This window comes from Hydra vulgaris, chromosome 12 (assembly GCF_038396675.1).
Source record: "Hydra vulgaris chromosome 12, alternate assembly HydraT2T_AEP".
In the NCBI taxonomy this organism is placed as follows: Eukaryota; Metazoa; Cnidaria; class Hydrozoa; order Anthoathecata; family Hydridae; genus Hydra; species Hydra vulgaris.
Genome location: NC_088931.1, coordinates 58540236 through 58563648, shown reverse-complemented (window position 1 = coordinate 58563648; position 23413 = coordinate 58540236). Strand labels below are relative to the sequence as shown.

Below are 23413 nucleotides of genomic sequence, written 5' to 3'. Positions count from 1 at the left end.
AATGGTTTGTCTTGGATCTTCAAAACAACAACAAATGCCATTAGCTTGTTTGATAGCTTCTTTATGGTATTTATTGCCTATATGTAGTTTTTGTTTCTCTAAAACTTTGTGCCATTCCTTATATCCACGGTTAACAAAAGCTCCCAAAGATTTTTTTTTATCCCGCTTTAGAAATAAAGTATATGGTCAGTGGCGGCGTTAGGGTAGGGCCAGGTTGGGCGATGGCCCAGGGCGCCAAATATAAAGGGGCGAAACTAATTGGTTATTTTACCCTTTGCCTTTTTTTTGAATGGGGTTAAATTGAGCTAGGGGCGCCGTAGAAATCTCGCTCAGGGCGCTGGTAGTGCTAAAACCGGCACTGTATATGGTCTTCACTTTTGCTGTAGACTTTAGATTGCGTCTTCACTTTTGCTGTTGACAAATCCATTTTGTAAATATTCTTCTTTACAAGTGCGTTTGCAGCTATGTTTTAATGTTTTGGTAAACTGAAAATGTATCTTCTGTTTTAAGTTATTCGTAAACATTTTGTATATTTCATGTGGTGATAATTCTTGATTTCCGCGCAAGAGTTTGATCAAGTATGCTTGTGTGAATACGGGAACAAAAAATAAAATTTGAATTCTTCCTGAAATTGCGCGATATTCGCGGCTTACGTGATCGAACGTGGTCGTTCACAAGATGGAATTGACAAAAAATACTAAAGATCAAATTGAATCTGTTCAAATTGAAGGGCTTGTATGTTTATAAATTGTTATAACAATTTTCAATATATAAATAATATAATTTTTTAAATTTTCTTTTCTTATTTATTAATTTTTTTTAATGTGTTACTGAAAAAAATAAGTTTAATGTTAAATTTAAAAATTAAATTAATATAATTAAATATTTATTAATAATTTATTTATAATTAGTCATATCATATCATCCATATTACACTATCAAAAATGATTACTTGTAAAAATTTGAATAATGTTTTGATTTAATCTTTTTGTCAAGGTTGCACTCAAGATTGTTAAGCATTGTCATGAAGAAGGCCCTGGAGAAATAGCTCAGGGTGATTTATTGGGACTTCTTGTAGACAAAACATTAGAGGTTACTAACTGTTTTCCACGACCACGTAATGAAGATGATGAGTATGATGATGGTAATCGTATTTATAAATCAGCAAGTTTTATAAAAAATTTATTTTCACATAATGAGTATTACAAGAAAGTTAAGAAATTGCTTGTATTATATTGAGTATTGAATAATATAATATGTTTATGATTATTTAAGATATTGTTAAGTTTAATATTTCTCTTAAATGTTTCTTAAGAAAATTATCAGATTGACATGATGCGTAAACTTCGTGAAGTGAATGTAGACCATTTTCATGTTGGTTGGTACCAATCAACATGTTTGGGTTCTTTCCTCAATCGCAATTTTGTTGAATCTCAGTTCCATTACCAACGCTCTATAGAAGAATCTGTTGTACTTGTTTATGGTATGGATTTTATATTTAATATTTATAATCAATTCTGTCTAAATCTCGAAAATTTAAAAAAAAATGTTTTGTAGATCCATTGCAAACTCATCAAGGGATGCTTTCCTTTAAAGCCTATCGCTTATCACAAAAAATGCTTGATCTATATGCCGGTGCTGAAAAAAATTTTACTCCAGAAATGTAAGTTGGAAAAATCTTTTCAAAGATTTTTTTAAGTTTGATTTTATTTAGGCATTCAACAATAAACAAAAATAATTTAGTTGAAAATAATGATCTTAAAATTGTTTTAATAATTGGATAGATAAGATGGATCTACTAATTACTCAATTTCTGTTTTTGAAGTAGTTGTATTAGTTTTGTGAAAAGTATGAAGTTAAGTTCATAGGAATACTTAATATAATATAAAATTTTGTTAGATTGGTAACTGTTAGATATGGCAACTAGTTATAGATTTTTCTGTAGAAGAAAATAAATAGGAGCTAAATTAGGGATTGTTTTAAATAACTAATCTAAAAAAATTTATATTATATAATTTTTTAAAAATAGTTTTAAATATCTTTTTTTATAATAAATTGAGGTAGTAAGGTTGAGCTATTGTCGATTCAATATGAAATTTTTTTCTGCATTTTTTGTTCAAGTCTTATTTATCAATAAGATATTTTTTTTTCACAAATATTTTTATATTAGGTTAATTAAAGAAAATGTAGATTTTACAAATATTCTTGAAGAGGTTCCTGTCACTATCAAAACTTCCAACTTAGTTAATACATTAATTTGTGAGATTGAAGAGACTGTCCAGCTCCCTGAAAAAGAAGAGTTTTTAAGTTTAGCTACTGGGTATGTCATTTTTTTAACAATTAGTATTTATGAAAAAAAGCTTTAGATATTCTGATCTAAAACAGTAGCAACAAAAATTTATTTACAATCATATTAAATAAAGTTTCTTTAAAAAAAGTAATAATAACAATATAATTTTGATAAAAAAAGTTTTAATAGCATTTGCCATCAAAAAGTAATGACAATTTGTCATCAGCAAATAGAGCAACCGTAGATATAAGATTATTAGGAAGGTCATTAATATCGATAAGAAATAATGCAAGATCAAATATGGAACCTTGAGTTACTCAAGAAATTTTAAGGAAAAAGTTCCCCAAAATATGTCTATCAATAGCGACTACTACTTCAAGGTATGATTCAATAATTTTTAAAACTTTCCTAGATACACCATATGAAGAAAGTTTATGAAGTAGAGCATGCTAGATTGTATGTTAAACAACAGAATAACCTGTTTCACTAGGTTGATTTGAAGAGTGAGGATTGGATATAAGAGATGAATGATAGAAAACATTCTTTACAAATAGTTCTGCCATATTATCAATAAAGGTATTAAGATCAAATCCATGTATGGGAGATGGAGTGTTAGACTTGCATTTGTTAATGATGCTTTTAAAGATTTTCTAAAAGTTTATAGAACCTAACTTCTGAAATTAAATTTTTAGCAAAACTTAAGTAGTATTACTATTGCTAACTTATTATTTTATAACTAATTCTTCATTGTTAACTTATTCTTGTACGATTGTAAGTTTTTAATTTAACTAAGTTTAAGTTACACTTCTTAAAATCATTTATGTCATTGTTTTTTTTATAATAATTGAATATTTATTCAAAATTTTGTTTTGTGATAAATGTTGATTTAAAAAAAATATTTTTAATCTTTATTAGCTAAGATAAAGTAATGTAACAATGACACATGTTTAGAAAATATATTTTTTCTCATGATGTAATAAAATTATTTCAATGTGAAACATATTTATGTGCTTATTAATGATATTGCTATCATAAACTGATAAAAATTTTTATTAGTTTTTAATATTTTAATAAAAAAAATTTATTAGTAATATTTTTGGTAAATAGTTGATTTTGTTGTTAGTGTGCAGCAGTCAATCTTACCTTCTATATGGGGAAAGATTGACATTAGTATATTTTATAATTTACGTTGTGAGAGGTGAAATTATTATTGTAGTTTTGACTAACAAAACAGAGAAAATATTTTAATTTATGATTGAAAAATGTTAATTTATGATTAAAAACTATTTTTCTAAAAAAATATCAAACTATTAAGCTCTACAACACAACTATGACTCAACTATCAGACTCCGACGAAATCTCACAGCATTGAATTTTTTGCTGGATTTCTTTTCAACAGATTTTTTGGTGTTTGGTTTAATTTTTGAATCAATGAAATAATTTTTTACATCTTGAGGTTCTGATGTTTTGTTCTTATCAGATTTTATCTCTCTGCAAGTGTTGGTTTTTAGATTTGTTAACATTTGATGTGTTGGTAAATATATTTATTTTATTAACTCTTTTAACTTAGGGTTTGCTTTTTTTGATTCCCTTTCATGTTATTGTGAAATTTTCATCAGATCTAAGACATTTTGCCAACTTTTGCTTGATTCTTGGCCCATGTGATAATTTAAGCATTCCTTTCAATGTTACCCCAAAATTGAAATATGCATTTAAAAAAAAGATGCTGCAAAGAAATCTTAAATGCTTAGAAAGAAACAGAGCGACATAAAACGAAGTCAGAGCAACACTTCTTATCAAGGCCTTGTTTGTTTTTTTGTAAATTAATGTTCTGTTTGCAAACAATATTTTAATGCAATTATTTATGTTGTTAATGTTGAATGTCCTGAATACATTTCGTCTCTAAAAATTACATTTTTTAAATATGGGATATGACTATTAGCAAATAAAATATTAGGAAACAAACGCAATCAAGAAACATTGTTTATTTTATTTTATACTCTCAATTTTACCTCCCAAAAAAATCAATTGCAAACAGCTTGCATTGCTTGCACTTCATCGCAATGCTGATGTTTCTATATTGATGAATATCAATATAGGAGTATTGAATATTTTACTGAATCCTACTTTTTGTCTTCTCAAATTATCATTTGCTACTGGCCTTTCTTATCCAACCCTTTTGCCTCTCATATCCAATCCATTGTACAGTTAGCATCTACTATATAGTTACCTCTCTATTGTGCTCAGTCATTTGTTGCTCTTGACTCCATTCTCTGCCTCTATAAATATCTTCTTCTTGAATGAAATACTGTTGTCATATTTGAGCTAGTCTTCTTATGATGCTCTTTCACTTTTAGACAAGGTCTAAAAACACATTGTAAAAGTACAGGGCTTAATCTTTTGTTTAATCACTGTAAAGTTGTATCTCTTTTCTGCAACTACTATCAAAGTTGTTACTTAGGTGAACTATTAACTCTTGCTTCACTAACCAAAACCTTATATCGTATGAATTATTATTCAGCAAAGTTGCATCATAAAGCTGTAACTATTCCTCTATGCTTAAAAACTTTTATCTAGTTTTTTTAATAACTATATTATTATAACCAATCCTTTAAACTTTTTTGTGGAGCATGTTTTTTTTTATTTTGAATAAATTTAGCTACTCGGTGTAAAGCAATTTTAAAATACTATAGCGTCTGTATGATATTTTGTTGACTACAACATATTTCTTTTAAATGATCAGGTCTGTGAATTATGAAAAGATGAAAAAAATTAAAATGATAAATTTTACGGCATCATAAAGTATAAATGTTTGTAGCAAAAAAACCCAGACCGAAAATTCTTTTTTAAAAAGTCTTCTTAAAATCACAATTGCTATTCCAAATTTGAATAAGATTTTAAATATACTGTTGAGGTGAAATAAACATCATAATTCAATAATATAATCTGTTCTGATCGTTTATTGGCAATTTTTCTTAATTATAAGCTTTTTCTTGGTCGGAATTCTAGTATTTTTTGTGAAAATTGATAGAAATATTGTATTTTGACAACTATATATAGTTAATATACGTCAGAACCGATTAGAGCTAGGATCTATAGTGGGTTAAGGCATTTTTCAAAAGACTTTAACTAAATTCATGTTAATGCTGATGAGCGAAAGTGATCTAAAGACTCCAAAATGGTGTTCTTTAGATTCACTATTAGGGGTAGTAAAAAGGTTTTGAAAATTATATATAAAAAAGAAAAGTTTCTTTAAATATAAAAAAAAAACCTGAAGCAAAAAAAATTATATAATCTAAAGCCCTTGTTTGAACATAATACGCTAATTCCAAATAAAACAATTCAAATAATTTGTAAATAGCCTTAACTACTCAAGTATAAAACTTAAATTATATTCATTATAATATTATGAAGCATTTATTCTAGGAGGATTTGTCGTGTATATTTGAGCATTTATCACCTTTTTTTTTTTCCTTTTTTTTTTATATATAATTTTAAAATAAATGTTGCAATTTTTTTTATTTTCAGATCATATTTAGAAAAGAATGTTCACTTGTTGATTGAAGGAGCTGATGAACTCTGCCAAGATTCTCAGAAGCTACACAATTTTCAACGTAATGTTGCTAGGCAGCAGCAGCAAATTGATGCTTATAAACAAAGGAGGGTAATCAACTGCTTTTTGTATTTATTTTTATGCTCATTATTTTAAAAATAATAACAAAGTGTAAAAATTCACTCCCATCCATAATTTTTGTTTATTCCATAAATCACAAAAACAAACATTTATCAAGTCCAACATTTTTTTTTTTTTTTTATGTCAGATCAGTAAAATTTTTTTTGCATCAGATCAGTAAACGAGGTCTATGAATGCCTTATAACTATAAGTTTTTGTTTATCAAAAATGTATTTGGGAAAATTGTCATAAGCGATAGTGCCCTAACTATGGCTAGATACGGTCATGATATTCTGTTCTACCTTTTCACCTTAGGTGTCAATATAAAAAAGTTTTTTATAGCAATAGTTAAACTAGCAGTAAGCAACCCATAATACGATTTATTAGTTATTTATCCATTAATAACAATATAACTTGATATATTATCTAAAAAATACAAATTTATCTATAAATAATAAATTTATATATACAATATAATATAAATAATAGATAATAAATTTATAAATAATATAATAATATCTATATATATATAATATCTATAAATGTATAATATCTATATATATATATAAATATATAATATCTATAAATCTGTATAAATATAATATCTATAAATAATAAATAATAAATTTAAGTTTGGCTCCCTATCAGCAATATCATTGCTTCTAATTAACAACATAAAAAGACTATATAAACATCAGTTCTTTTTAAAATCTGTTACAACACAGCAGGAACTAGGGTAGGAAATTCAAGTAAATCCTGCCAATACCTAATAAATGGAATTTGAGAAAAAAATACAATTTTCAATTAAAAAAGTATTTGCATTCTATTCTAATTTAATTATTTTTATTATATTATTCTATTCTAATAGAATTAGAATAATATAATAAAAAATATATAGCATAAAGTAATAGTTACAACAGCCTAGCTCTATCAATGCAAAACACAGTTACAATAGCGCATAGCATAAGATATTTGTAAGCACGCATTACAGACATTACTATGTGTCTTCAGAATAATTTAAAAAGACTAGACAGCACAACCTAATAAAACTGCTTGGCGCTGCTAAATTGATAAGATATTTTATACAACATACACAACTTAATAATATATTTTATTAACTAAAATACTTGAACTAAAGGGATTTTATTTATTACAATATTTGAGCAATCAAGGGACAATTATTGTTAAACAATTTGAACAATTATATCATAATAGCAAGCAACTTATAAAATATTTCTTATACATTGTCATTATCAATTGCGGCATTAAAAAATAAGAGCTCAGTAATTACATAAGTTTCATTAATGCTCCCTTTATTAATTTTAATTTTAAGAGAGAGAGGGAGAGAAAGACTGTTTCCAAGGCAGCTTTTTTAAAAAAAGTAAAAAAACGCAATAAATATTTATGAGCATAAGAAAAGTTACAGTTAATGATAATGGCAAAAACAACATTGTATCACAATAGCTTTAACACAAATAACTTAAAAAACTGGTTTTATTATGTTATACTGTTGGCTCACCTGTAAGTTGCTATCTGTATGTTTGTGTTCTGTCTGTTTATATTTTATGTATGTTTGTGTTCTGTCTGAACCTCTGGCACACTGTTGGTTCACCTTTAAGTCACTTTGTATATGTATGTTTGTATTCTGTCTCAGTATCTGGTGCAGTGTTTACTCACTTGTAAGTTACTTTATCTATTTATGTGTTCTGTTTAAATGTTTAAATATTCTGTTTAAATGTTTAAATCTGTTTTGATGAAGTGTGAGCTCATTAAATAACTACACACTCCAACTATAAAACTTCCCTTATCTGTAGTATTTTGTTAGATGTAATATTTTTCCTAGTCCATTTCCAAAATATCATGCCCAATGATTCGAGCTACTGCTTGCAGGGAGTAGCTCTTTTTAATTACTTCAGCTGGTATTATGTAACCAGTACTACCTGCCTCATGCCCTGCTGCCTTGTAGAGTGCTTTTTAAGCAAAGGCTGGGAGAAACAAGCTCTAACTTAAAACAAGGCCCCTGCTTTGGGGCTCTTGGTTGAGTAAAGGTGTCTCGATAAAAATACTCATCTTGGGAAGATGTTAACTGCATCCAGCTACTGTCTTGTAGGAAGATTTCTAGGCAAAGACTTAAGGGGTAAGCAGAATAATTCTGCTAACCAGACTTAAACCTCTTCTTCATCTCTTAGGTTGGCGTAGATGTATACTTGTGTTACATTGTTTCCTGCCTAGGATGATGAATGCTGGAACTTTTTGACTCTTTTCATAGGTTTTTCCTTGTGCTTCCTTGATAGTGGCTATGCAACTCTTCCTGTTATCTCCAAATGAAGGTGCAGCTCTAAAACTCAGTTAATGGTACTGAGGCCAGCTGGTAGTAAGATTTCCTGAACTCTGTGGTAGCTCTCAGGGAGGCTGATTCCATCAACAGCTGCAAAATATCAGAGTATTAACAGTGCCATGTTGCGCATGAATGGTGTCGCTGTGTCAGGCCTTGTTAAGAAGCGCTACGCAGCTCGCATTTTGCTTGCGAAAAGGCGATTTGCCTACGCGTTCAGCAGTTTTGCGCTACGCAAAAACTTATATCTTTTAGAATATTTAAATTATCTTTTGATTACCGTTAACGTGACGTTTATTCAGAAGAAATAAAGTCGTAAGTAAAAGCATTTAACTGCAATTGTAAAATAATAGATTTTTTTGTTAAAGAAACAGTTTGTTTCATAATTTTTTTTTTGTTATTAAAAATTAGTTAAAAAAAAAAAGTGTTTTAAGTTTTATCTTTAGGAATTAAATATATAAATTCCTTTTAAATATAAATTTTTTTTTTAGTCATAATAAGTTTAAAAAATGCACGATTTATTTTGATGTAAATATTTTATTAATAAGATATTTTGTTTATTGTTAATTCAATAACGTAAAGTTTTAATGACGTTTATTTAATTTATGAAAATAAATTATGATCACGAACATGTTATCGGTAACTGATAAATAACAAAAAAAAACTTTATTGTTTAAAAACATTATTAAAAAGAGTTCACAAATTAAATAAGAAAAAATGTATTAACAGTTAATAAAATAACCAAAAACCAAATATAAAATCATAAGAAAATAAACAAATATTTTACGTTTCATGAAAAAAATATTTTTTTCAAAATAAAATTTAGTTCATATTTGAAAAAAAATAATAAAAATGATTTTTTTAATAAGAACTTAGATTTTATTTGTAACTTTTGTTATAGTGAGAAAAAAACAAACTGTTTGTATGATTTTTAACGCGTTAATAAAATAACTTTAATTACAATGCGGTACTTGAAAAGACGCTAGTGACGCAATATAACTTCTAACAATGCAAAATATATTTGCTGAGTTGAGTTACTTAGAAATGCGCTACGCGTTTTCGCTACGCAGCGAAATCTCGTAACAAGGCCTGCTGTGTATATATTTTCGGTGCGCATTATGGTGCACATTAATTAACAGAACTGAGACAATTGCATAGCTGATTGCTTAGGAGGCGGTGCTTTATCTATGAATGAGTCAAATTCTCTTTAAACTTAAATCATACCAAAAGTAACCCAAAATATTAAACATAAAAAACTATCCCCTACCACCTGACTGTTTTAATATATCTTTTACTAATATTCATGGTCTGTGAAGCAATCTTCCATCAGTTAAATTTTACCTTTTGCAAAATTCACTAGATTTGCTTGCTCTTAGTGAGATCAATTTAAATTCTACCATTCCTTTTTCTGATCTTAGTGTTTATGGGTACTATCCTTTGGTTTGCAAAGACTCCAATAGTCACATGCTTGGCTTGAGGATATACATAGGCATCAATTCACCTATTATTGCGGTAACGGTGTAGTGGTAAAGCACTTGCTTCATAAGTGAGAGGTTCCGAGTTCGATCCCCACCACGTCCCTGGTAGTACCGCGCTCAACTTGTTTCTCCGCGCAGCGGCCTTGTTCGTCAAGGTTTGTGTTTCGGAGTTATAGAGTTGAGGGTTATAACCACTATTAAGTAGCCTCCTCATCTGTATTGGCCTTCTCGGCCTTGAGGAGGTGAACAACAACAACAACAAAATTGTTGTGAAATCAGGTTCGAATTTTTTGACCATTCTTTTATGTGCTTTCGCTTAGCATCTATTCACTTTATCACCATTCTCTTTGCTCTTTATCGTTCTCCTACTTTTCAAGGCTGCACTCTTTTAGATGTAATTTCTGATCAAATTGACTATGCCCTCTCTCTTTACCCCTCTGCCAATATTGTTGTTATTAGTGACTTTAATGCTCATCACACTGAATGGCTTGGCTCTAATGCCACTTAACCTGTTGTCACTAAAGCCTATAACTTCTGCATTTCTCAATCTCTTACTCGGATAGTTAACTTTGTGACTTGTTTTTCTTACAACCCTAATCATTTATTTTCACTCTTTGATTTATGTCTAGCCTCTGATCCTAGCTTGTGTTCAGTTTCTCCTTTTTCTCCCTTAGGTGGTTCTGACCATGCAATGATCCCTTTAAATTTTTCATCTTGTACTTCCTTTTTAGACTCACCCTATCATCACACTACTTATTACTACCCTAAAGCTGACTGGGACTCTTTTTGTAATTTTCTTCTCTCTCTCAGGTGATAAATGCGCCTCCTATGTAACCTCTTGGATTCAGGCAGGAATCGATGCTTTTATTCCTTCTTATCGGTTCCAAGTCAAGCCTCATTCTACTCCATGGTTTTCACCTGCTTGTGCAGCTGCTATATCTAATTGCAATCATTTTTTAAAATCTTTTTCAAAAGAACAACTCTCTTGAGAACAAACAGCTATTTATTATTGTAAGAAATCGATGTAAAAATATGCTGTCAAATTCTAAGCTCCATTATTCTCAGTTCACTAAATTTTATCTCAGAAGCTAGGCTCTAGAGACTTTTGGAAAATCTTCAACAGCATCATTAACGAAGGTAGGTCTAACAAACCCTCTTTCATTCATGGGACTGATCTTATTACCTCTCCCAAGGATAAGCCAGAACTATTTGCAAAGAATTTTTCTTTTAACTCGATTCTCGAATCTTATGGCCATTTTCTTCCTTCCATTCCAATTAAACAGGTTAACCTACTGTTAGACATTCAAATCACTTCAGCCTCCATTGCTTAAGTCATATTTTGATTAAAGTCTTCTATGGGTTATGGTCCAGACAACATTCTTACAATAGTGTTTTCCAGAACTCTTTTGAATACTCATTATTTGATAAGTGACTGAATCTTGTTTACCTGGGTGCTGAAAAATGGCATCTGTTGTTCCATTTTTTAAAAACTCTGGTGAACATTCTGACTTCTCCAATTATCACTGGATTAGTGCTCTTTCTGTTATTAGCAAGGTCTTTGAGTCTTCGGTAAACAAAAATCTCACATCCCATCTTGAGTCAAATAACTTATTGTCAGACAATCAATATGGTTTTCGATCCTTTCGCTCTACAGCTGACTTGCTAACTAAATGGAGGAGAGGCTAGGGCTTTGCTTTTGCTATTGCTTTTGACATATCTAAAGCTTTTGACAAGGTTTGTTTAAGCCATCCTCAAAGGCCAACACATTTCTTCATTTCAGTAACTTCTGAGGTACCTCAAGGTCCTATCCTTGGTCCCGTTTTGTTTCTTATATACATTAATGATCTTCCTGAGAACCTTACATCTAAAGTTGCTCTTTTTGCTGATGACTCAACTTTATACTCCTGTCTTGACAAAAAATCTTCTCTTTTCAATCACTTTGAACAGGAAGCAGATCTTAAATCTGATCTCACTTCTGTAACAGATTGGAGCTTGTAGTGACTTGTAAATTTTAACCCCGAAAAACTCAGTTATTTACTGCAAACAACTATTGCAATACTGTTAACATTCCTATATTAATGAATGACAACCCTCTCACTGAGTCCTCTTCTTTACATCTTTCTTGGATTATCATTTACTACTTTCATGGTCGCTGCTCAAAGGAGCTATCATCTCTAGTTCAATCAACTAAAACTCAATCTTGCTTGACTTGTCATTCTGCAAAGACTCATTGTTTTACTGTATCTGTCCTTGCGTGTTCTAAAAACCTTTTATTCGTCTAGTTTTTATCCCCGCACTTCAATGCTTTGGAACTCTCTCCATCTTCATGTTTTCCTGACTCATACAACCTTCAACTTTCCAACTCTTCTGTCAACTCTTTCCTTGCTCTATAACTCTAACTCCCAACTTAATAATGGTTTCTTCCAGTCTTGTTGGAAGTGAATCAGAATTTTAAAAAAATACCAGTAAGCAAAATTTTTTTCACCTTAATTATATAAAGTTCCAGCTTCTCCCTTACTGTTGACTAAGGATTAGTAGAGTAAATTTTACATCATATAAATTTACTCTACTAAGGTGACTTGTTGTCCAAATTATTAGGTGGACAACAAGTCACCTAATAATTTGGACAACAAGTCACCTATTTTGGACAACAAGTCACCTAAAATTTACACTAATAACCTTTTCAAGCCTAATATTATTCATTTCAATTTCACAATTATCATTAAACATATTACCAGTATTATTACGATTGTTACAACTGAAGTAATAAATAAATGTAAAAGAATCGTAAAATAAAGAAAGAAATTGTAATCTTTTCTAATTAAAGATTATATTTTAACTTGAGATTTGTTGTAATCCACATTTTTTATAAGTTTATATAGATAACTGTATATGAGTTACAAATTAGTATGACAAAAAATAAATATAAAACAATATTAACACCAATTATTTTTAATTTAACAAAGAATCTAGACTACAAAGCACAATCTTATATAAAAAATAAAGCAATATTAGTCAGTATATTTTACTTAAAAGTAATAAAAAAGGTTAAAGAATTCAAGAGAAAATTTAACAATATATATATATATTCTTATATCTTTAAGAAGAAGCATAGCGCTTTTAACAATTAAACTTTGAGAAGCATAATCATTTTTTTTAACTACTTTTCCTATTTTTTGTTATTTTTTCCTAGAGAAAACATTCATGTAGATATAGAGAAATATAAAATAGACTAAAATATATGCACATTTATGTATATAAACTTACATATCAACAAATAACAGGTAGTTTTCTATGTTTAATACATAAAGTATATATTTTATATAAAATAGATCCAATATAAAATGAAACAAAATAATAAATTATTCAAATTTTATTAATATTAACCTTCTAATGAAAAAAATAACAATAAAACTAATTGAAGTGACTAAAAAGCACTTCAGCTCTTTCCAATTGCTTTAAAAATAACTTTCAGCCTTTTTCAACTGCTCTAAACAATGAAATAAAACTTGCTTAGCTAGTTGCTTAGTTTTTAAGAATCTGAAAACAGATAAGTAAAAAACCAATAACAAACAAACATTTATTTGTTAAAACTACTATATTTAAACAAATTAAAATAAACAAAGAAAAACATCAATTCTCTTTAAATGCTAAGAAAAATTAATAAAATTGCTTGCAGACTTTGCTTAAAAATCATGTGAATAATGAGAAATGCGTTTAGAAAAGCCTAGAAACTACTTAAAAATGATGGATGCAATGTTGAACATTAATCATTGTCTGGACTAACTATTGATATGTTTTTTAAAAATTCGCAAAAATTTGCAATATTTTGTTTTTCTATATCGCTTAAATACATCATGATAAATCTGAAATGAAAAATGTAACAAATAAGTAAATACAAAGAAAAACTACCTATTAATCATTTTTAACAATAGATACCAACGTGAAGGTGCGTCAAATGTCTATCAACAAAATAAATTACAAAAAAACAACATCACAACAACAACACACAACAATAGTACATACCATAAGATAATATAACATGTATATAACATAACTTAAGTAACATACATTCATATATAACAGAATATAAGTACAACATTGCGCAAAGCATTGTTAAAAGATATTATTATGTGTTTCCAGAGTAGTTAATAATAAAGGCTAAACAACACATAGATCTAAAGTATTTACACTGTTTGACACTAAATGCTGTCAAGTCACACCTGCTATAACTACATTGCTTGACTGGCAAAGTTGACAAATCTTGCTCTACATGACTACCAAGTCACACTTATATAACAATTATGTACACATTGGATAAAATACTTTTTAAACTATTGCAAAAACACATTTGTAAAACAACTATATAACACATCACATAAACATGTTTATCAAAAACAGCTATATAACACATTACCACATAAACTTGTTTATCAAAAACTAAACTTTGAACATTAAACATATAGGCAAACAATAAACTTATATAACTTGAATTGCGCTAACAAAATTTTTAAAAATAACAAAGAAAATTTAAAAAGATTTAAAGTAAACAAAATATACATATATAATCAAACAATACTCTTAACCTTTAAATTTTTTTTTAAATTATCATATCTTGTAATAAAAATATCAAATTATAATCATATTTAATTTAAATCGAATACTTATTTAATAAAGAATAAACAAACAATAAAAAGAACTGCAATTCTCATGACAAAATTTAACCTTTACAAGCAATAAAATGTCAGTGTTGACTTAACATTTTTAATATGAAATGATAGCATTTAATGAATATTGAATTATATTAATTTAGGCCTTCTAAAAACTTTTTCTTTTAAAAATAAGTTTTAAAGTATTAATAAACAAATTTAGTTAATAAAATTGCTTATAATAGTTAATAAAAAAAGCTAATAAAAGTATTAATAAACAATTCTATGAAAAAGTATGAGTGTAACTCTTTTATTGCAAAAAAGTGCATGAAAAATAGTTAGGCCTCATCCTATTTTCCTTCTAAAAAATATATATATATATATATAATATATATATATATATATATATATATATATATATATATATATATATATATATATATATATATATATATATATATATATATATATATATATATATATATATATATATATATATATATATATATATATAAGCTCAATAAAAACAAAACTAGTAAAAAAAATAACAATAATAAAGCTAAAAGAAAAGCTAAAACAAGCAAAATGTAAACGATTTAAAAAATTAGAAAGGGTGATCTTTTCTACTTTTTCTCTAATAAAAATGTAATATATCAATTGCTAGACTATTTTTTATACTTCTATTATAATATGATCCTAGTATTTCTATTATAATTTATCTAATATTTCCAAACTAATAAATAATAATTAAATTCCAAAAAGTAAAAAGTTTTAACTCGGTTGGTAGATCTTTCTTGAATGACCATGTGCATTCTGGGAAAGCATTTTTTCAAGTTCAGAAAAGCTAGTTAAAACTACTTTAATAACAAAAGTGAAATGACGATAAATGTTAACTAGAGGATTAATATTTAGATGTATATTTTGTTTTTGATATTTCAATTTGAAAACAGAGCCAAGTTTTACATACATAAACCTTTTATTTACAAATACCAGATTTTAGCTATTATCTCTTTTAATGCAATACTCTGTGAAATAATAATGCAATGACTTTTTTTATTGTTTCTCGTTCTCCTTCTTCCCAAAACGCTTTTTGATGCTGTTTCTGATCAAATCCATTAAGCCCTTTTTCTTTATCCCTCTGCTTCTTGTTATTAGTGATTTTAATGCTCATCACACTGAAAGGCTTGGCTCTAGTACCATTGACTTTGCCGGCACTAAAATTTTAATTTTTTGTCTTTTACAGTCTCTTACTCAGACAGTAAATAAAATGCTAGACATTTTCACTCAGAGAAGATAATAAACTTCGTGGTTTTTTCCAGACAACCCTAATCACTTACTTTTACTCCTTGATTTGTGACTTGTCTCTGACTTGTGTTCAGTTCCTCCTTCTTTTTTTTTTAAGTGATTCAGGTTATGCTATGATCTTGCTAAAACTTGTATCTCGTACTTTTACTACATCAGATTCTTCATATCTCTTCATACTCTCTGCTACCTTAAAGTTAATTGAAATCCATTTTTTAATTTTCTTTGTGATGGTCCTTGGATTGATGTATTTATATCTCCACCTCCTTTATAATCTCCTGGATTCAGGTAGGCAGTGATCACAAATTAAGTGATCGCAAATTGTGATATTTGAAAATGCTTCTGATCTTTAACCAGAAGTGTTTTTATCTCAAAGCCTAATAGTTTTTATCTAATAAAAAGTATTTATGCATTAATATTTTTTTAAATTTATGATACTTGAATTATCTAATGTTTAAAAAAAATGTTTTTATGTTTTAAGTTTTGACTGTTATTATTTTTTCAGTCATAAATTTATAGTTTTTTTATTTCATAAACCTTTGCAGTATGATAAATTGAACCTTTTATTAAAACAGTTTTCATTGTTTTTAATAAAAATAATAAACCTGAGAGTTCAAAGACCAAAAATATTTGCAGGTATCGCAATTTGCGATCACATAACTTGCTCCTTCTAAGTTCTTCCTATCATCCAAAAGAAACAGGTTAATCAATTGTTAGATATCCAAATCATTCCTTCTGTTGCTAATGATATTTCCTACTTAAATTCTTCTACAACTTGCGGTTTTGATAATATTCCTGTCACAGTCTTACTAAAGTGTTCTAAAAAAAAATTTAGCAAATGCTTAACTGAAACCCAGTCTTATTACTACTATTAGCTAAGTATTTCCTTAATTAACATACTTTTAATATCTCATCTTGAGTCTAGCAACATACACTCTGACGATAAGTATGGATTTCGATTCTCATGAATCATTTCTTTCTTATTGCAGTATTAAAATAGTATTTCATGCATCACTCTCCTACATTTCTTGTTAGTTCTGAGGGACTACAAGGTTCCATCCTTGGTCACATTTTGTTCCTTGTCTATATTAATAATCTTCCTGATAATTTTACCTCTAAAGTGACTCTATTTACTGATAATGCAACTATATAATTTAATATTGACAAAAGTAATCGCAATATTGTTGGTATTCTTATATTGATAAATGTCAACATTCTTATAACCTATCAAACATATATATACAAAGTTAGCAACTGCTAAAGTTGCCTTTTGTGCTCATCATATTCTTACTCCTGATTACATTCTCTACCTCTGTAAAGCTCTTACTCATTCTTGTATGGAATACTGTTGTCATCTTTAGGCTGAATCCTCTAGTGAGGCTCTTTTCTTTTTATACAAGGTCCAAAATGCATTGTGAATTCAGTTGAACCAAATCTAACCGTCAAGGTTGAGCCTCTGTCCCATTGTCATAAAATTGTATTTCTTTCTCTTTTCTAGAAATACTACCGTGGGTATTATCATAACTTTCATTACCAATAAGTTTTGTTACTAATAGTGAAACCTGCATGACTTACCATTTAACTAAGTTGCATGCTTTTACTGTAACATTTTTAAAATCATTATTCTGATTCACTCCCAACAAGGCTGTAGGCGACCACTATTGAGTTACTAAAAAAAAAAAAAAGAATAGAGTTAAAAAGCAAGGAAATGGTTGACATAAGACTCAAAAAGTTGTAGGTTGTATGAGTCAGGAAAACACGAAGATGTGTGAAAACATTAAGTCTGAGTCAGGAAAACATGAAGTGAAAAAAGTTAAACATGTTCTAAAAGTTTCTGGAACATGCAGATGTTTTTGGAACAGATATATAAAAAAATGAGAATGACAAGTCAATCGAGAATGAGTTTTAGTTAATGGAACTAGAGATAATAGCTTCTTTGAGCAGGGACTATGATAGTATTTGTAGAAAAGTGAAAAAGATACAACTTTACAATGATGGGAGAGAGGCTCAAGAGAGGCAGATAAAGTGGGTCCAATGACATTTACAATACATTTTTGGACCTAGAAGAGATAGAGCAAATATGACAACGGTATTCCATACAGGGGCGAATAAGAGATTTGTAGAGGTAGAGAATGGAATCATGAGTAAGAAAATCACAAGTACAGTAAAGAAACGCAACCTTAACAAATGCTGATTTAGCAATCGATTGTATATATGGTTTCCATGAGAGGTCAGTAGCGAACAATGATCCAAGAATGCGTTAAGAAAAGACTCAGTGAGAGTGTTGCCATTCATTAATATAGGAATGTCGACAGTATTGTGATAGTTATTTGCAGTAAACTGAGTTTTTTTTATTGAGTTACAAGGTTACAAATTTACTAGTCGCTATGAGCACCAATCTGTTACAGAAGTGAGATCAGATTAAGGATCGGCTGCTTGTTCTAAGCAATCAAAAAGAGAAGACTTTTTGTCAAGATGGCAGTATAACATTGAGTCATCAGCAAAAAGAGCTCCTTTAGGTGTAAGGTTGTTAGGAAGATTGTTAAGAGTGTTGGCCTTTTAAGATGACTTAAATAAAGCGATTAGAAATAAGTAATTTGATTAGTATCTAAATAATTTTTACAAAATATTTTTAAAATATTAACTGAACACTTGATACTAAAGTTTTATTAAATTCTACTGTAACATTATGTTATGTAACTTAGTGTAATCTAAGTGAGGTAAAACGAAGTTTTCACTAAAAATGTATTTTTAGTTATAAGTTTATATAATTTCTGCTCTAGTTTTTTCTTTTCAACAGGTGGTTTTAACTCCAATCCTGTTTGTGTTAAAAATAAGTGTAAATCCTGTTTGTGTTAAAAAAGTACAGTTGAAAGAAAGAAATGTTCTTAGTTTCATACAACAATATCTCTGCTCATTAAAATCATTTTAAAAACTGCTAATGTTAATTAGTCAATACTCATTTTATTAACTCTTATGAGCAGATACTATTTAAACTAAATACTTAATATTAAGAAGTCAATCTAATATTACTAATAAATTACTAATAGTAAGTTACTAATATTACATAAAAGGAGATTTTTACTAAATATATATATATATTTTTTCTAAGATCCTATTTCAGAAAAAAAAGTGCAATCATGCAATTAGTAATTATAAATTTCTTTATAAATCATTCATTTATTGCAATTTGCAACAAAAACTTACAAGAAAAAAAAATTTAAAGATAAAAATAGATGATTAAGTACAGTTTAAAGAAAAAATGTTTATAGTTAAATATAGAAATTATTATATATTATCATTAAAATAATGTATTTATTATTTTTATTATAATAATAAAATAAGAACTTCAATCATTTATGAAAAAAGAATTTTAATCACCAGTAAAATAAAACTAACCTAAATAAGTGAAGCAAAAAAATTATTAGATTTGTTTACATCACATATAATACTTGTCAACAAAGCATATTGTAAACAATAAAATTATTTTAAACACTTTTTCAAAGTTTAAATGATTTTATGAAATTTTAGTATATGGCTTTTTCAAATTACATCCCTGATTTTTTGTTAAACATTTTTCACAACAATAATTTTTTCTCAATTGGCCAACCATGACTGGCAAGAATTTAAAATAGCAATTTTTGTCATTTCATGCAGTCATTGACCATTTATCAACCGTTATTTTCCACGCTGAGCACTTATTAAATAGTTTAGAGAAAATTGAAAAGAGTTCTGGAGAACACTTTTGTAAGACTTTGATATGAATGTTGTCTGGATCACAAGCAGTAGAAGAGTTTTATTGAGATAAGACTTAAGCAATGGAAGCTGAAGTGGTTTGAATGTCTAACATTGGGTTAACCTGTTTAATTAGAATAGAAGAAAGAGTATGGCTGTAAGATTCAAAAGTCGAAATGAAAAAAGTTTTTTTTAAAAAGCTCTGTCTGGGAGAGGTAATAAGATCAGTTCCATAAATGAGAGATGGGCTGTTAGACCTACCTGTTTGTTAATGCTGATGTTGAGAATTTTCCAAAAGTTTCTAGAGCCTAACTTCTGAGATAAGATGCGGGGTTTAGTGAACTGAGAATAATGGAGCTTAGCATCAGACAGCACCTTTTTACATGGATTTCTTGCAATAATAAATACCAAATTGTTCTTAAGATAAAAAAACGATTAGGATTAGATATAGCAGCTGCACAAGAAGGTGAAAACCATCGAGTAGAACGAGGCTTGACTTGGAACTGACAAGAAGGATAAAAGCTTCCATTCCAACTCTCTCTTGTTTTCCTTACACTTAACATTTGCAGTTTTTCAAGTTTTCTGTCAATTGCTTTTTTGCTTCATTAGCTCTCTTTGTTTGCTTAGTTGTTGTTAGCAACCTATTAACTTAGTTGTTGTTTGCAACCTATTAACTTAGTTTTTGTTAGCAACCTTGTTGATTGTGAATTAGTTTTTTTTTTTAATTTTTGGTTTTCTCCTGATTGTTTTCTAATTTCGTTATTTTGCTTAATACTTGGATTTCTTGAGGTCTTTGCAAAAAATCTTATTGTGTTGTTTGGAACCTAAGTGTAGACCTGGAAACTAAGTTTTGAATAACAAGTCTCAAACTTTGAAAACTTTATTTTGATTTTAAAATATTTATCTGGAACACAGTAGAAGCCAATATTGAAGTAAAATATTTTGAATAATTTCATAAAATTTTTGTTTTGTTACTTTTAGTTTATTTTATATATTTTTAGTTCTACTTATCAACTACTAGAAATTATTTTTAAAGCATTCTGAATTCTTAAAGCATTTTCATTTGAATTTTTATTACAAAAAAAAAGAAAGGATTCAGCACAAAGTAAGAAAGTTTTTTTGACAATAAAAACAAACACCTCTTTCGAGGTGTTTTTTTTTATTGTCAAAAAAACAAACAACTAAACCAACAAATTGTGTCTGGTTACCATTTAAATGAAAACTTATTTTTGGAAAAATTTTTGAACAATCTTAAAAAAACCATTGTGGTATTATTTTGAATAAATTTAAAGTTTTTGCTTTTAAATGAGTTTCTGATTTTAAATGGAGACACTGACCATCTATATAAACCAATAAAAAAATCAAAATTTTAAAATTCAAAATGTTGAGGAATATAAATAAAAGCAGCTGAAAAATGTCTCAATACATATGTCTGTCTGTTGTTTACAAAGAACAAAAGATTTTTATTAACTTCAATTCAGCAGACTAAAAATTGTTTTATAGTGTTTTTTCTGATCTTTAACCAAAAAATCTTATTCATTAGTAAAAAGAATTCTTGAATTTTTAAATATGTAGTATCAGTGCAGCTTTTCTATAATTTATATACGATAGCAATCAAGTTTCTTGCTTATCAAGAGATTCTAAGTTAAAAAGTACATTTTGGTGCATTTTTATAGTCTATCTGATTTATATTTGTGTAAAGTATTAAAAAAAAATAGAGTCAATTTAAGTCGTACTAAATGTAAACTTTAACCATGAAAATGTAACTAATCATAAGTCAAAAAGAATATCAGTTATAATTTTTTTGTTATAAACTGTATTTATAGTGATGGAAAAGGTGAGGCTTCTTAAAGGCCATGGTAAAGGTAACTTATATAATAGAAGGAGAACTCTAATATACTGAAACGTATTTTCCCAGTTTAAACGTTAAAATTTTACAAGCTATTACAATTCAGATCAAAAATCAGATTTTCAAACATAAATGTTTTTTTTTTGCTTTCATTTTCTTTATTGTTAAAAAACAAATAGACACCTATAGGAAAGACATCAAATAAATTTTGCTAACTCAATGTCAAACAAATATAATTGTAATTAGAATCAAAAATATATAAAATTATATTTAATATAATTATATTTAATATACTATTAATATAAAAATATATTTTCATGCAAATCGTAGTAAAGTAAAAGTTATGAATAGTGAAATCTTTGTTAAAAAGAAATTTGTAATAAAAACTAATTTATAATATAATAAATTTTTTAAATAATCTAATAAATTCATACTTAATAAATATTTAATTTCTTAATGTTTAATCACTGACGTCAATCTTTTTCAGGCACAGGAGAATGACCTTCGTAAACAACGCGGAGAACAGCCTTTACCTGATGAGGATTTAAATAAGTTATTTCGTCCTCTGCAGCCACCGCAACGATTAGACAATTTGTTAGCCACTGCTCAAATTGCAACTTGTTGTGACCAGCTAAACGACTACGCTGCACAATCTTTTTCAAAACTCTTTTTAGCGGAAAGTATACAAAAGTTAGCCGAAGCTTAAGTAAAATAAAATATAATAAAATTTAAAATTTGTATTTCGTTAGTTTTAATATTTTTCCTTAATAGAAATATTTGATATTAATAATAACAAAAGTATATAATATCCTGCGCGTCATTGGTGTATTCATTTTTAATATAAATTTATTTTTAAAAATGTAGGGGAGACCGGGGCTAGTTGGCCGCAGGGGTAAGTTGACGAACTGCGTTTATCTTTAGAGCCTTTCATCAGAAAGTGACAAAAATTACTCAGAAACTTCCTCATTGACCATTTCATCATTCACTGTAGTATTGTCAGGATTCGCGCATGCGCATGGGAGATATTGCGATCTATGCGTTTTTTGGACAAAAACGTAACTTTTAGAACATCGCTTCCTTTTTACTTTACAAAGAAAATATTTAGTCGTATGAAAAAAAAATTATTGTAAAAGTTCCAGTCACAATTGGTTTACTATATCCAGTCAGACTTTTTTTTCAAAGCTGCCGTTTTTCAGGATCTATATTATTTTGACTGTTTATTAAAAAAAAAGCTTTCGGGGTAAGTTGACAAATTTTTTGCGGGGTAAGTTGGCTCATAGCATTTACTATGGAAAAAAATATTTATTTTTATAAAATTTTTTTTTTTTATTTTAAACAATATTAAAAACATTTATTCTTACAAAAAAATTAAAAAAAAATTTTGTTTAGTTTTTTTTTCCACAGATAAAAGGTGGGTTACTGTTTGGCTTTTATACGGACTAATATTTGGTACCAGCTAAAAGTAATATTAAATTTTGGGATAAAATTGTTGCAAAAATTAATTTTAAAAAAACTTCTAATAATTTTGCACTTAATAGTGCATTAATAATCATTTTTATAGTTTGCGCCAACTTAACCAGTGGTGGGGTAAGTTGGCGCAAACTATAAAAATGATTATTAATGCACTATTACGCAAATTTTTTTTTTTTTTTTGAGGGTCCGGAAAGGCCCCAAAAATTTTTTTTAATGAATGCAAATTTTATAAGATACCCTAATCCATACTCTTTAAGACTACACTTTAATATTTTTAAAAAAATGTACTGTTAGGGGTACAGAGCTCATAGAGTAAAAACCGAGCCAAAACATTTGTTTAAAGCGTTTCTTCTTCAGGGATATACGATTATATAAAGTGCTTAGAATTTGACAGTTTCGTCAGTACAGCTTTAAGTATAAATGGTGTACAGAGAAATGTAGGCTTAGACCTCTTTGTTATTAATTAAATACATATTTTGAAATCTTTATAAATAATTTTGGAAATCTTTTAAATATTACAAATATCCGAGTAAAGATCAATAAATGCAAAATAATAATTGTTTTCTTTAAAATCTTAAAGTTGTATACGTCTTTGTTTTAAACTGTAAATACTTATTGAAGTAAGTATT

The 23413-nt window shown here is 28.0% G+C and overlaps 1 protein-coding gene across 1 annotated transcript; it reads left to right on the top strand.

The window, feature by feature from the left end:
- The first annotated feature begins 576 nt into the window (after nucleotides 1-576).
- Nucleotides 577-22045, top strand: LOC100208033 (eukaryotic translation initiation factor 3 subunit H). Its single transcript, XM_065813875.1, has 7 exons — nucleotides 577-735; nucleotides 997-1144; nucleotides 1316-1483; nucleotides 1558-1663; nucleotides 2171-2320; nucleotides 5819-5954; nucleotides 21799-22045. Exons 1-7 carry the CDS (start codon nucleotides 679-681, stop codon nucleotides 22015-22017), a joined length of 984 nt encoding a protein of 327 aa, XP_065669947.1. The 5' UTR covers nucleotides 577-678; the 3' UTR covers nucleotides 22018-22045.
- The last annotated feature ends 1368 nt before the right edge of the window (nucleotides 22046-23413 follow it).

What these genes read in the sequence shown, in the direction of transcription:
- LOC100208033 (XM_065813875.1), top strand. Translation starts at nt 679, where the DNA reads ATGGAATTGACAAAAAATACTAAAGATCAAATTGAATCTGTTCAAATT. An exon ending in AGATGATGAGTATGATGATG is followed by an intron (nt 1,145 to 1,315) that starts GTAATCGTATTT and finishes ATGTTTCTTAAG; the next exon opens with AAAATTATCAGATTGACATG. An exon ending in ATCTGTTGTACTTGTTTATG is followed by an intron (nt 1,484 to 1,557) that starts GTATGGATTTTA and finishes AATGTTTTGTAG; the next exon opens with ATCCATTGCAAACTCATCAA.